Source organism: Mandrillus leucophaeus, unplaced genomic scaffold (genome assembly GCF_000951045.1).
Source record: "Mandrillus leucophaeus isolate KB7577 unplaced genomic scaffold, Mleu.le_1.0 Scaffold71, whole genome shotgun sequence".
In the NCBI taxonomy this organism is placed as follows: Eukaryota; Metazoa; Chordata; class Mammalia; order Primates; family Cercopithecidae; genus Mandrillus; species Mandrillus leucophaeus.
The window spans coordinates 175,203-189,109 of NW_012107697.1; the positions used below are offsets into that span (position 1 = coordinate 175,203).

Consider the following 13,907-nt stretch of genomic DNA (forward strand, 5'->3'; position numbering starts at 1 on the left):
CCTTAAGAGCCAGGATTAGTGTCTCAGGTCACTTGAGGTTTCAGATGTGCTGGCTGATAGCCCTTGATTTGGTACTTGAGACCTGAGTTGTGGGTGACCCAAGTCTAGCCATTGGACAGGGCTTTTTTTTTAAGACTGGATATCACTCTGTTGCCCAGGCTGGAGTGCATATCAGCCTCCCAAGTAGTTGGGACCACAGGTGCCCGCCACCACACCCAGCTATATTTTGTAGAGATGGAGTTTTGCTATGTTTCCCAGACTGGTCTCCAACTCCTGGGCTTAAGTGATCCACCTGTCTTGGGCTCCCAAAGTGCTGGGATTACGAGTGTAAGCCACTGTGCCCAGCCTAGGACTCTTTTTGTAGTTAAACTTTGCCTGTTACCTCAGAAACTGTTCAGCATTTTGGCTCTGCACAGTCAGATACCTTTCGATTATGACTTTACAGTTTCTTGCCAAATGTGACACTTTTTTCTAAGTGTCCCATTTTTATTATCAAGCTGATACAGGTCTGCTTTGAAACTGTTCCTTCTGAGTGGGGCCTAGTCTGGAAGGATTAAATCTAAAGCCTTCAATCTGTTTAGTTCCCTGAAATGACAACTTTATTTTCTTCTCCACCACCAGTAAGACCTCTATTGATCAAAGGAGATGCTCAGGCTTTGTGCCTAGAAGGTTGACCATGTATAGGACCAGGGGTGTCAGAGGACTTATTTGCTTTTGGAGGAAGAAGACAATCTCTATGAGAATGAGCAAGTTGAGGTTGGAGATTCTGCCCTATTCATTTCTGTATGGCCAGGCAGCACCTAGCCCACTGCCTCTGAAACATAGGAAGTGCTTAGGTATGTTTTGGTCAACAGTTGAGAGAATGAATTTGTGAATGAGTGAATGAGCCACGCTGGGACTCATGAGAGAGTGTCCGGGCAGGTTGTGTCGTATTTTTTTCTTCACTTGGCTTTCCCAGTTACCAGATAGAGTGGGTACTTGGTCCCTGCTATCAGCTGGCGGATTGAAGATCCTGATGTGGATTGATTATGATTTACTTTGACCTTGGGCTTATTAACATTTACTTCATAATGGATTGTAAATATCAACAAAAAAGGCTTTTTCTTCTTTGAAAAGCGGATTTTTCTTTTTTTTTGAGTTGAAGTCTCGCTCTTGTCCCCCAGGCTGGAGTGCAATGTCGCGATCTTGGCTCACTGCAGCCTCTGCCTCCTGGGCTCAAGCGATTCTCCTGCCTCAGCCTCCCGAGTAGCTGGGATTACAGGCACCCGCCACCATGCCTGGCTAATTTTTGTATTTTTAGAAGAGACGGGGTTTCACCATGTTGGCCAGGCCGGTCTCAAACTCCTGACCTCAGGTGATCCGCCCGCCATGGCTTCCCAAAGTGCTGGGATTACAGGCATGAGCCACCGTGCCCGACCTGAAAGGTGGATTTCTAAAAGCTTTCCTTCTGATGACTATGTGCTTCTCTGGGGAGAGTGGGGACTTTTAAACATTTTATAACCTCTTTAATATAAATAGGCACCCCAGTGTGATGAGGGGAAATGTCTGGAGTGGGTGGTGTTAAATACACCTCCTACCCCTGTCTTTAGCATCCCCGCAGATTTAGTTCTTTTTGTCACATGGAGTGTTGGATTCCTATGTTCTAACTGAAGGCAGGAATCAGGGCTTTTCCTGTTGGGAGTGTTAGTGATGAGGGTGAATGGGGGGGTTTCAGGACAGCCAATGCTGCCTCTGCTTGGGCCCTGCTCTTTGAAAATGGCTTTTGTCTCAGTTTACAGTCTTTGATTCTGTGAACTGCCTACCTTTCCCCACTCCTGAGTGTCCCATACAGCCTAGGATGGAGATGGACTTCTGAGGCTAGTTCTATCCTGTCTCACTGAGCAGTCAGTTTGCTCATGATTCCATGAGAGGGCAGTAGGATGGCAAGAATGCATCTCTTCTTGTCTCCTCCCTGCTCTCCTGCTTTCCAACTTAAACGCACTTCAAGTCTATTACAGACTGAAGAGAGAGAGGTTCATGGAACCGACACTGAACAGGGCGAGCAAAAGCCAGGAGGCTGAAGGGTAGTGGAGCAGACTTTATGTGGCCATGTGGTGCTGGTGAAAAGCCCATCAGTGGATCAAAGTAGCAGGAGGGAGCCTGGGCTTAGAAATAACAGGATGATGTCAGTGCGATTGGAAAGTGCTAACAACACCAGGGAGCTGTGCAAAGAATTGAGACCAACTGGGCAGGAATGAAATCTGAAAAATAAATTGGACTAATGATCAGCTTGGTGGGGGTCTCTGCAGAACAGGGTCAATGCACAGACATGGGTTCAGTTCCTTGGCCTTCATGCCCTGTCCCCTGTGCTGTGCGGATTATAGGGGTCCTTGTCTTTGTGCTCTGGGCAGAAGAACCTCAGGGCTTTTGGGGGGTATGTTAAATATTCATGAAATGATTCTTATAAGCTCTTTCCTGCTCTCTCCTCCTGCAGATGGGAAAGTCTTTTTTGAAAAAGCAGCAGAAATGTGCCTTGAAATACTCAAGGACCTGGAGCTGTGAAAGGAGGAGACAGAAGGAGTGTGAGCAGGGATGAGCTGAGGGCAAAGTTGTGCTGAGACTGAGGTCCCACGTTTTCCTGCACTTCCCACAGAACCAGGGCGGGAGACTGGACTTCGGTGCCCAGAGTGTATACCTGGTTGGAGCTTCAGGCCTTGGGCCGGGAGACGAGGGGCAGGGGCCAGGTGAAGGGAGATGCTCATGGAGTTGGATAGCTTCTCCAGACACTCAGCTCATGTACATCCATTTGTGGATAATCTACATCAAATGCTTCACCTCCCTCTGCTTTCCCCACCCTCGAGGTGCTGTCCTGTGGTTGCAGTTAGTCAACATGGTGCAGAGAATGCAAGGTTGTTTATTTTAATATTACCCGTGTTTTACTGTTTTAGGTAAGGCAGACTAGAGTGAGCCCCATCATGTGAAAATTTTCTTTTGAAGAATTTAAGCGTACAGATTGAGCTGGGCCTAAGATTATTGCAATCTGGCTATATTCTCTCATGTGTAAGAATGGGACTCTCTGTTTTTAATTTTTATATTAAGTTCATGGGTGCACAGGCAGGTCTGCTGTCTACGTAAACTTGTGTCATGGGGGTGTGTTGTGCAGATTATTTCATCCCCCAGGCATTAAGCCTAGTACCTGTTAGTTATTTTTCCTGATCCTCTCAAGGATGGGAATCTCTACCTGTGTCTTGTATTCTCTGATTTTTGATAGGTTACTTGTTTTTCCGTCATCTTGAATGGTTAATTAATAGCTAACATTTGCTTAGCTATTTTTCATTTAATTAGCACTGTAATAAATATAGTCGAATCCCTGTATAACCATGTAAAGTAATTACATCTCCTTTTTGCAGGCTAGGAAGGGAAACCTCAACTGCTATCTTTGCATGACACGCTTATTCATATTTAACAATTTGGTCAACAAACCTTTGCTAAGCACTTATTATGTGCTAGAAACTAAGTACTGAGGACAATAGGGAGCTAATTTGGTGAGGGAAACAGATAAGGAAATCAGCAAATACAATAGCTATTAAAGTAGATGATGGGGAAGGCTCATCTCAGGTCAGCTGACCTAGGGATCAAGGCAGGCATCCTGGAAGAGGTGATGTGGTGGGGACCAGTGGGGGGTGTGTCAGGGTAGTGTGTGTGTATGTGTGTTTTAGGAATTGCATGGCAAATTACTAAATTATTGTGATGTTTATCCACAGGTGGGAGGAGAGAGTGTCTGAGGGTTTGGCTGGAGGTAAGCCGTGAGAGGCAGGCAGGAGCTGGGCCTTAAGGGCTGTGGGCGAAGTAGGAGTTTAAATTTTATCCTGAAGGCCATAGGGACTATTTATGGTCTGATACCTCCTTTGCCCTCGCATCCAAGGTGTATTGGTAGGCAGCCCTCTTAGGACCAGGTTTCACTCCCAACTTCAAGCCGGTGGGAGCCTTTCTTTAATCTTGGGATGAGCCTGGCCAGGGTGGATTGGCCCTGCTTGCCGAGTAAGGGGGTGTGGTTGTCCCAACACCCTTTGCCCACCCCAGGCAACTCCCACCTCCTTCTTGGAGGCCTTAGAACCCCACAGACTGGATATGAGCTTCTGCTGAGTATGGGCCTTTGGTGGTATAGAGATGAGAAGGCCATTAGGCTCAGCCTGAAGCTGCTTCACTTGAAGAGGAGAAGTGTGTCTCCCTTCTCTTAGCCCAGTGGTCCTGGCAGATTTATTCCATACTGGAGGTTAGGGATGCTGGGAGGGGCAGCACTGGCGGGTACCCACATGCATGCTGCCAAGGCGTGAGCTTCCTTTGTACCTTCTCTACTTCCCCTTCCGCTCTTCTTTCTGGGACAGGGTTGGGCCTAATGACAGTATCACCACTGTGTCTAGTGGCCTCTTTGCTTTGGGCAGTCAAGGCTCATAACCAAAGCCATTGGGAACATTTCACTTTTCTCAATATTAGCTCAATTCCTTGAGGGCAGGATCCATAGTTTGGCCATATTTGGATTCCCAAGGCAGTGTTTGACACATAGAATGTGCTCAGTGAATGAATGTGTAAGTCTCATTACATAACGTAAGTTAACATTCGTGGGACACTGACAGTGTGCCAGTCACAATTCTGAGTTTCTTAACTCACTTGATGAGTGCTGACTCATTTACTCTTCCCAGCGGTGCTTCCTATGAGGTAAGCACTGCTCCATCCTGGTATTTTAGCAAAAGAAACTGAGGCACATAGAAGTAAATAATTTGCCTAAGGTCACACATCTGTAAGTGTGGAGCCAAAATTTGAGCCTGGGCAGCCTCTGTCTCCAAAGCTGAGCTCTGAAGGACTCTGCTTTACTGACGTGTGTAATCATCCCTAGGAAGCCTGGGTTAGCTTGTCAGTGGGCTGTCAGGCTTGCAGGGAGAGGGTCATTTCTTTGGGCACAGCAGACACTTGAACAGAGCATCAATAAATGCCGTGCTTAGGGCTTCTTCTTGGACCTCTCCGCTCTCTAGTCATCATGGTCCTTGAGTCTTCAGAATAGGGAATCAGGAAGTCTTAAAAATCCCTCCTCGGAAGTTATTCAGTCTGGCAGCCCAAGTGTTAGCACAGATGTTTTCCAGGAGGAAGACTTCTCAGCCCAAACCCAGCAGAGATCACTGGCTGTATTTCCAAGGGAGGGTTTTCTTTTTCTCTTTTGACCGACTCTAAGGAATTTAGTGGAAGCAGCCTTGGGTTTTTACTAGTTTTTAAAGTGAGGTTTGTATGTGAGGAGCAGGGCGTGGCCACTGTACAGATGCACTGCTCAGATCTGCTTTCGAGAGACCCTGCCAAAGGGAGCTTAGCAGATTGACAGCCTCCAGCACTGCCCTTTCTATCCACCCTGCTTCATGGAAGTGTTTCTTGCTGGTGATGAGCCACAACAGGGGTCTGAAAGCAGAGCCATTTCTACAGATACGGGACTGTTCTTATGGCAGCCTACTAGGCGACTCTGCTGGGCTGACCAAGACTTTCCCAGAACTGGAGAAAGTCTGGAGCTCTGCTCACTTCCTTTATCCTTTGTAGACATCTCCCTTAAATCTCTTGCACATCTAACCCTAACTTGGCATCTGCTTCTCAGAGGACCCCAGTCGGCAGTGCTCGGTGAGGATGCTGTCTCCGAGGCTGCTGCTTATCAGCATGTACCCGGGAGGCTTTAGGCACGAAGAGCACTCTCCTGATAATTTTTCCCCTGCTGCCTATTAAACATGAAAAATAGAAATTTGAGACTTTGCTGCCTTTCTCTCACATGATGATCCATCATCATCTTAAATAAATATTGGCTTTTGAGTCTGCAGTCTTATGATGTGGCTAACGGGGCTGGAGCAAGACAGATTTATTACTTGAGGATATGATAGGTGGTGACAGAGTTGTATCATCCAGTGTAGTGACTTCCAGGCCCACCAGTGGATGGGGATCAGCTTGGGTATATCCAAATTACCATAGAAATTCCGATTCTGTAGATCTGGGGTTGAGTCAGGAATCTGTGTTTTAAAAACCTGGGTGGGCTGGGTGCGGTGGCTCACGCCTATAATCCCAGCACTTTGGGAGGCTGAGGTGTGTGGATTGCTTGAGGCCAGGAGTTTGAGACCAGCGTGGCCAACATGGCAAAACACCGTCTCTACTAAAAATATAAAAAAATAGCCAGGTGTGATGGCACACACCTGTAGTCCCAGCTACTCGGGAGGCTGAGGGACGAGAATTGCTTGAACCCAGGAGGCAGAGGTTGCAGTTAGCCAAGATCGCACCACTGCACCTCAGCCTGGGTGACAGAGTGAGACTTCATCTCAAAAAAATTAAAAAAAAAAATGTAAGAACTGCGTGATTGATAACCACTGGGGCAGAACTCAGGCACTGGCCTGTGGGAGTCAGGGAATAGCATTTCCATCTTGCAGCATGTCTCAGCTCCTTTTGCACATTCCTTATGTCTTCCTTTTTAACATGGTCTGTTGCTCCCTAGGAGTCTCTAAGAACAAGCCAGCCAGAGGAGAAGGATGTTTCTCTGGATTCAGCTGCTGCCAGTCCCCCTACTCCCTGCAAGCCGTCCAGCCCAGGTGCAGACAGCAGTCTGAGCAGTGCTGATGGCAAAGGGCGACAGGGAAGTGGGGCAAGACCTGGGCTCCCAGAAAAAGAGGAAAATGAGAAGAGTGAACCTAAGATTTCCAGGAATCTGGTGACCTCCAAGGCAGACCCTAGGGGCAATGACCATGCCGAAGCCTCTGAAAAGGAGGCACCAGAGGACACAGTAGATGCAGGAGAGGAGGGTTCCAGGAGGGAAGAGGCAGCCAAGGAGCCAAAGAAGAAGGCTTCTGCTCTAGAAGAGGGCAGTTCAGACGCCAGCCAAGTAAGTCACTGTATCCCATAGGCAGGGGTCGACTGTAGCCCTCTGCTACTCTGTTCAGCCCTGGGCAGGATCCTATCCCCACATCTTTATTACTGAGTCAGGAGCTTCATTTGCGTGTCCCTGCACTGGGCTGTCAGCATCAGCCAGAGCCCTTAATTGTGACAAATATGCCCAGGCCCAGCAGGCAGTAAAATCCGGAATGAAGCTGCAAACCTGCTGGCACTCGAAATTGAGAGCAGAAATTTGCTTTTCCATTGGCACCCTCCTGGAATGTTCATTTTCTTTTATCCTACTTCCTTTCCTGCTTCCTACCTCCCTCCTTACTTTTTTTTTTCTTCTGTCTTTTTTGAGACAGGGTCTTGTTCTGTAGCCCAGGCTGGAGTGCAGTGGCGTGATCTTGGCTCACTGCAGCCTTGACCTCCAGGGCTCAAGCAATCCTCCCACCTCATCACAGTTCAGAGTGCTTTTTGGCAGGGCATTACCTCAGCCTCTTGAGTAGCTGAGACCACAGGCATGTGTCACCATGCCCAGCTAATTTTGGTATTTTTTGTAGAGACAGGATTTCGCCATGTTGCCCAGGCTGGTCTCTAACTGCTGAGCTCAAGTGATCTGCCCGCCTCATCATAGTTCAAGGTTTTTTTTTTTTTTTTCTTTTGATATAGAGTCTCGCTCCTTCACCCTAGCTAGAGTGCAGTGGTGCAATCTTGGCTCACTGCAACCTCTGCCTCCCAGGTTCAAGCGATTCTTGTGCCTCAGTCTCCCGAGTAGCTGAGACCACTGGCATGCACCACCACACCCGGCTAATTTTTGTATTTTTTAGTAGAGATGGGGTTTCACCATGTTGTCCAGGCTGATCTTGAACTCCTGAGCTCAACCTCGATCCACCCGCTGGGATTACTGGCGTGAACCAGAGTCTGGCTCCCCTTGTACTTCTTTTTTTTGAGACGGAGTTTCACTGTTGTTGTCCAGGCTGGAGTGCAATGGCATGATTAGCTCACCGCAGCATCTGTCTCCTGGGTTCAAGCTATTCTCCTGCCTCAGCCTCCTGAGTAGCTGGGATTACAGGTGACTGCCAACATACCTGGCTAATTTTTTGTGTTTTTAGTAGAGACAGGGTTTCTCCATGTTGGTCAGGCTGGTCTCGAACTCCTGACCTCAGGTGATCCACCCGCCTCGGCCTCCTAAAGTGCTGGAATTACAGGAGTGAGCCACTGCGCCCGGCCTCGCCTTGTACTTCTTGACATCAGTTTGGGGGCAGTCATGGTTGCAGCAGTCTGAGTTTCTAGAGAGAGAGAACACTGTGTGTTGTGGCGAGGTGGAGGGTGGGGGTGAGCGGGGCGGTAGGTGCCACATTTGGCAGTGTTCTGCCCCAGCGTAGGTAGATTAGGTGACAAGAAGACTCTTCTCATCCATTTGTGTGGCTCTTTCTGAAAGATGCCAACACATGGGAGTGGTTGCTTTGGCAAGACCAGGCCAATGACCAAAATGGACAGAAGTAAGCTTGAATGGGGAGATCCTTTGGCATTTTAGGTTTTTCAACCCTTAGTCCTGTTCCTCTTCCAGGTAGATGGTGAGGGAATTCATTTAAAGAGCTTTTATCGGCCAGGTGCAGTGGCTCATGCCTGTAATCCCACCACTTTGGAAGGCTGAGGCGGGCAGATCACTTGAGGTCAGGAGTTGGAGATCACTGGCCAACATGGTGAAACCTCGTCTTTACTAAAAATAAATTATCCAGGCGTGGTGATGCGCACCTGTAATCCCAGCTACTTGGGAGGCTGAGGCAGGAGATTGCTGGAACCCAGGACGTAGAGGCTGCAGTAAGCTGAGATGGTGCCACTCCAGCCTGGGGTATAGAGTGAGACTCCGTCTCGGGGGAAAAAAAAAAAAGAACTTTTATCTATTTCCTAGGAAAGATGCTCTCCTTCTGTTTTTTAGGATAGCATCAGACTTCTGTACTGCCACCTTTCTAACCATCTCCACTACTCTTGGTTCCCCTTACTCGTATAAGTCCTTGCTGATCTAATTCAGAGTGTGGTTGTCTCTACTCAGTGGGCTGCCCAACCCCAGTGGGGCGGAGGCTGTGCACATGTCCAGAGAGAATGGCGGGGTCCACAGGCCTCCTTTAGGTTTTCAAGAAGGATGGATTTCAGTTTGGCCTGTGCCCTATATTGGTACCACAGCCTGAACAGAATTCCCTGGGTAGGGACCATGTCCCTTTGTGCTCTGCTCTGAGGGATTTCTCTGTGTCTCTCTCTCTCCAGGAACTGGAAATTAGTGAACACATGAAGGAACTTCAGCTCTCAGACTCCATAACTTCTGACCCCAAGTCCTTCCATGGCCTGGTGAGTTCGAGATGAGGGCAGTAGAGTGGTGGCGAAGAGCATGGATTTGTGAGTCTCTAGGGTTAAGTAATTTGCCCAGCATCACACAGCTTGTAAGTGGGAGAATTTCAAACTCATGCTTGAGTCTTGTCTAGCTCCAGCTTCTCAACCCATTAACTAAGGGTAATACTTCCTATTTTATAGGTTTGTTGTGAGAAGAAAGGCAGAGAATATAAAATGTTAGCATATAAACATGATTAATGTAGTTATATATAAAATAATGTTAAAATGTTAGCTATTATTACTCTCACTGTTGTGTGAGTTGCCTGTGTGATCATGTGAGTTGCCATCAGCCTAGGAGGTTAGAGACTGGTGTGTTTGTGTTTATGGGATCACTGAGCTGTGGTGAGGACAGTCCTAGGCTCAGGCCAGGAGGGATGCCGTGGCTTCATTTCTAAAGTTAAGGCTTTGTCTTGGAATGCCAGCATCCATGGTTTCTTTGTCCCAGACCTTCTACCCAGCCTGCTGTATCATCGTTTCATTTGCCAGGTCTGTACCTAAGGGGAATAGTTCAGGGTGCTTTTTGGCAGAGCATTACCTCTAGAAGCCATCCTCCATCTGTTTGGAGGAGGCAGATCAAAGGGAAGGGATTAGTGGGAGAGGGTCAGGGATGAACAGTAATGATATGGGGGGGTGCAGAAGAATTAGGAGGCTGTGTGTGCTCGCCCCTCACTGAGCCGTGGGCTTAGGAGGCAGATGGCAGCTGCATTAAGTGAAGTAGAACTCAAACTGAAAGGAAAATGTCACCAAAAAAGAAGAAAAACCCACAAGCTAGAAAGGGAAGGTAAAAAGTCATTGTTGGCAAAAACTGTCCGTGAAGAATCGCCATGTCACAGATCTCTCGGAAGCAAGGGGGCTGGCTCTTCTAAAGCAGTCACCCATGTGGAGAAATGTGCCCATCAGCATTTTTCTTCTCTATGGAAGTAGATGGAGGAGGCTGTGGACAGCAGGACCAGATTTTGTCTGGGCGTCCCACCATTAATCAGGGCTGATGTGACAGAACGGTCCCCATTAACATGCTATTGGGCAGCAGTCCTTCACTTAGCCCAGCAGGGATCTTCGGCTCAGAGGAGGTGGGATCATGGGCCTGTGGCAGCCAGAGGACAGCAACAAACTGGCACCAGTGTGGGCACTTGCTGCCTGTCCCAAAGAGAAGCCAATGCAGGAAGCACCACTAATTAACTCTCATTGTCCAGGTGGGCACCTGTATGGAAAAGGGATGGAACGAGCTGGAAAGGGCCCACCAAGGCTAGTTTCAAAACTGCCCACAGGTTTTCTGGGGATGTTGGCATTTCTTCTTGTGCCTGGTTGGGCACCACGGAGAGGGAGAGATAGCCGGAAAGTGACATCCTTCACAGCATGTGTCATGGAAAGAGCTTGGGCTTTGCCGTCAGTGCAGGGCCCCATCTGACCCTCAGGTCCCTTACTTATCAGCTGTGTGGCCTTGGGCGAGTTATATGTGCTCTCCAACCTGCTTCCTTATCTATGAGATGAGGGAAAGAGTTTTAGTCTCACAGGGTTATTTTTTCCCCATAATTTTATTATGAAAAGTTTCAGACATATGGAATAATTTTAAAAATTGTTCAGTGAATACCCACATACTTACCATCTATAGGCCACAGTTAACATTTTACCATACTTGCTTAATCACATATCTTTCCATCGAGTCGCAGTGTTATTTTGAAGATGAAATTAGTGATGTTGAAATGTTTGGCACAGAGCTGGGCACATAGCAGATATCTTTCTGGAAAGTGGAGTTGGGGTAGTGAAGAGGCCTGGTGGGTGTTGACTGTGACAGAGGCAGAGCTGACCTTTGCATCTCCACTCTCTCCAGGACTTCGGTTTTCACAGCCGGATCTCGGAGCACCTGCTGGATATTGATGTGCTTTCCCCGGCCCTGGATGGAACTCGTTGGCAGGTGAGTCTCTCTGGGTGGTGGGCTGAGCTGGGGCCTCATTTTTCCTCACAACCGCTTTTTCGGATGACCCAGAACTGAGCCCTGCCCATCACAGGCTGCATTTCTGGAAGTTCTCTCCCTTCTAATTCATTAAGGCATGGTCCTGACTGCCTTTCATGGGGCTTCTGACCATTCCTGCATTGTTGCTATAAATTAAAGCTCTTTTCCATCATATATTTATCCATTTATCCACTCATTCAGCAGCTGAAGAGTGGACTGTCTGCTCATGTGCAAAGTGCTGTGTAGACTGTAGATTTCAAGGCACTTCCCATCCTGGCCCATTCATCCTCTTTACATGCCCAGCCCACCGCTGCTCACCAGCTGGGTCTGCTGCTCACCATCCCGGGGCACACTCTCCACCTCCACCACCCCTCTGCCTGCCACTCTGCTTTCCCGTTTTTCCCAGCAAGCTCTTTTTTGGTCCTGGAGGTTCACCTCTGACACCACCTCCTCGAATGGGATGAATTGTTCCCTCTCTTTGCTCCGCTTAGTCCTTCTTGTTTTGTTTGATGGTTGTTTGTCTGTCTCCCCTGCCAGATGTAAGCTCTGTGTGGGCATGGATGGTGACTGACCCACATGGGGTACAAAGATGACTCAAACACAGATCCTGTCCTTAAGGAGCTTCAAGCCAAGAAGACTTTTCTTTTTCTTTGTGGATTGGTTAGAAGAGCAGTTCTGGCACATGATCTCTGCAAGTTTAAGGGAACATTTGGTTTGGGCAAAATGGAAATTTGTTGGGTGAAACAAACAAGATGTTTAATATGAACCCAGCCTTGGAGCCTTTAGTGAAATGTGTGCTAGAGGCAGGCTAGAGTTTTCGGGCCAGTTGCGTTTGAGCCCCACATGTTCCTCTCAGCTCTGGCTGATAAAACCTTTCTGGGCCACTGTCCAGCCACCAGGTCCTTGCTGGATCTTGGTCATGCTGTTTGCAGTGCTAGAGAGATGTGAAGGCACAGGCAGAGGAAGGTGGGATTAGTCAGGAAAGGTTTGGAGGGGGCGAATTGTGGAGCTCCTTTGGCAGTAGGTGAGTGCGAAGGTTACCGAGTCAGTGGGGTGGAGGTAGATCCCATTGCTTGGGGTCCAACACCTGGCCAGTATCAGAATTACTTGGGAGCTTGAGAAAAAGACAGATTTCTGGGTCTACCTAAGACCTGATGTGGCCAGCAGCCTCTTTTTGGGCTGTGCCACTTGCTGTAACGCAGTAGCAGGACCTGACGTGGTTTTGGTTCTCACGAGGTACAGCCTCTTCAGGTGGCCATCCCTGGCAGAGGAATCCCTAAGTCAGCGGTCCCCAACCTTTTTGGCATCAGGGACCAGTTTCTTGGAAGACAATTTTTCCACAGATGGGGTCAGGGGCATTAGATTCTCATGAGGAGTGCGCAACCTAGATCCCTGGCATGTACAGATCACGATAGGCTCATGCTCCTGTCAGAACCCAGTGCCACTGCTGATCTGACAGGAGGGGGAGCTCAGGTGGTAATGTTTCCTTGCCTGCCCACTGTTCACCCCCTGCTCTGCAGCCCAGGGGTTGGGGACCTTTCCCCTAAGCTATACCTTGTGACCTGCCTGTCGTGATGTGGGTAATGGTGCTCAGCGTGGCTGACTGAGTAGCCAAGCCTTTGCAGGCTCAGCCTCCAGCTGTCCACCATCTCTGGGGGTGGAGGGGTCGAGTTGGGGAGGGGGAGCTGGAGGAGAGAGCAGCATGGAACAAAATGGTAGATGCCATTCTCTGTCCTTCCTGTGCGTTCTTGCCCATTTTGCCATATTCTCCACTCTTCTCTCAAGGGCAGGACCAGGGCAGAGGGCTGAGCTATACTAGTTTTTGTTCATTTAAAATATTTTCAATGCAATTTAATTGAGATATAATTGACATACAATAAACTGCACATTTATTTGATACGTTTTACCATATTGTATACCTTCACAACCATCACCACAAAAAACGATTATAATGAATTAGACATAATACATTTCTTTTTTTTTTTTTGAGATGGAGTTTCCCTCTATCACCTAGGCTGGAGTGCAGTGGTACAATTTTGGCTCACTGCAGCCTCTGCCTCCTGAGTTCAAGTGATTCTCCTGTCTCAGTTTCCCCGAGTAGCTGGTACTATAGGTGCGCACCACCATGCCCAGCTAATTTTTCTTTTTTTTTGTATTTTTAGTAGAGATGAGGTTTCACTGTGTTGGCCAGGCTGGTCTCAAACTCTTGACCTCAGGTGATCCGCCCGCCTTGGCCTCCCAAAGTGCTGGGATTACAGGCGTGAGCCACCGTGCCCTGCTGACATAATACATTTCATAATTAATTAGAAAAGTGATTATAAAATTATTTCAAATAATACGGAAGATCCAAGTTCTCAACTTCCTGTAGCCTTACACAGACAGGGACTATGGATAGTTTCTATTCACATTTTTCATGTGCCTTTCCAGAAAATTTTCTGTGTACATATAAGCATATATTTATTTTCTACTTGCTTATCTTTTTTCTTCCCATAAAAATTGTGATCGTGCTACCTAAACTGCTTGGCGATGTGCTCTTTAAATTTGAGAATAGGCCCTTGACTTATTTCTTTTTTTCTTTTTCTTTTTTTTTTTTGAGACGGAGTCTTAACTCTGTCACCCAGGCTGGAGTGCAGTGGCGTGATCTCGGCTCACTGCAAGCTCTGCCTCCCAGGTTCACGCCATTCTCCTG

The 13,907-nt window shown here is 48.0% G+C and overlaps 1 protein-coding gene across 1 annotated transcript in view; it reads left to right on the forward strand.

Annotated features, from left to right (window-relative positions):
- The window catches only part of CEP164 (centrosomal protein 164kDa), a 105,855-nt gene that overhangs the window by 36,618 nt on the left and 55,330 nt on the right, over nucleotides 1–13,907 (forward strand). Inside the window, exons 8-10 of the mRNA XM_011965001.1 lie at nucleotides 6,497–6,880; nucleotides 9,142–9,222; nucleotides 11,096–11,179. Coding sequence (XP_011820391.1) covers nucleotides 6,497–6,880; nucleotides 9,142–9,222; nucleotides 11,096–11,179 — 549 coding nt within the window. The remainder of the gene's footprint in view (nucleotides 1–6,496; nucleotides 6,881–9,141; nucleotides 9,223–11,095; nucleotides 11,180–13,907) is intronic.